Raw genomic sequence first — 811 nt, forward strand, 5'->3', positions numbered from 1 at the left:
GGGAAGAGGATGGGATGAAGGCCCAGGAATCACCCATCGTGCTCTTCTCCGCTCTGGGGTGGGCACTGCTTGGCCACCATGAAGGCACCTTGGCTGGTCGTTGCTTGGTCACCATGAAGGCACCTTGGCTGGTCGTTGCTTGGTCACCATGAAGGCATCTTGGTTGGTCGTTGTTTGGCCACCATGAAGGCATCTTGGTTGGTCACTGCTTGGCCACCACAAAGGCATCTGGTCGTTGCTTGGCCACCATGAAGGCATCTTGGCTGGTCACTGCTTGGCCACCCCGGTGGCATCTTGGCTGGTCGCTGCTTGGCCACCACAAAGGCATCTTGGCTGGTTGCTGCTTGGTCACCATGAGGGCATCTTGGCTGTTTGGCCACCACAAAGACATGGAGGCATCTTGGCGTTGGTTTTGGCCATAGCCGTGCTGCAGGTTGGACATGGGGACAAGCCATTGTCCCCTGCCACCAGGGCAGCGGTGGCAGTGTCCAGGAGTTGCTGTCCCCGAGATCCATTGTGGCTTGTGGCCCTTCCCAAAGAGATGAGAAGTCACGTTGGGTCAACTCATCACCCATCCCCGTGTCCAAAGGGCTCCAGCCTGTCTGAGAGGACATGGGGACAGGAAGGCCAGAGGCCCACAAGTGTCACACACACCCTGAAACACACCATCGTCAGGGAATGGTTGGAGTTGGAAGGGCCCTCAAAGACCATCCAGTTCCAACCCCCTGCCCTGGGCAGGGACACCTCCCACCAGGCTTTGAGCAACCTGGTCTGGTTGAAGATGTCCCTGCCCGTGGCAAAGGGTTGGAAG

General features: G+C 58.3%; 1 protein-coding gene across 1 annotated transcript in view; it reads left to right on the top strand.

Moving 5' to 3' along the window:
• The first annotated feature begins 612 nt into the window (after positions 1-612).
• LOC106896308 (heat shock factor protein 1-like) overlaps positions 613-811 on the top strand; it is a 2,164-nt gene continuing 1,965 nt past the window's right edge. Inside the window, exon 1 of the mRNA XM_014956142.1 lies at positions 613-626. Coding sequence (XP_014811628.1) covers positions 613-626 — 14 coding nt within the window. The remainder of the gene's footprint in view (positions 627-811) is intronic.

Source organism: Calidris pugnax, unplaced genomic scaffold (assembly GCF_001431845.1).
Source record: "Calidris pugnax isolate Ruff unplaced genomic scaffold, ASM143184v1 scaffold307, whole genome shotgun sequence".
Classification (NCBI taxonomy): domain Eukaryota; kingdom Metazoa; phylum Chordata; class Aves; order Charadriiformes; family Scolopacidae; genus Calidris; species Calidris pugnax.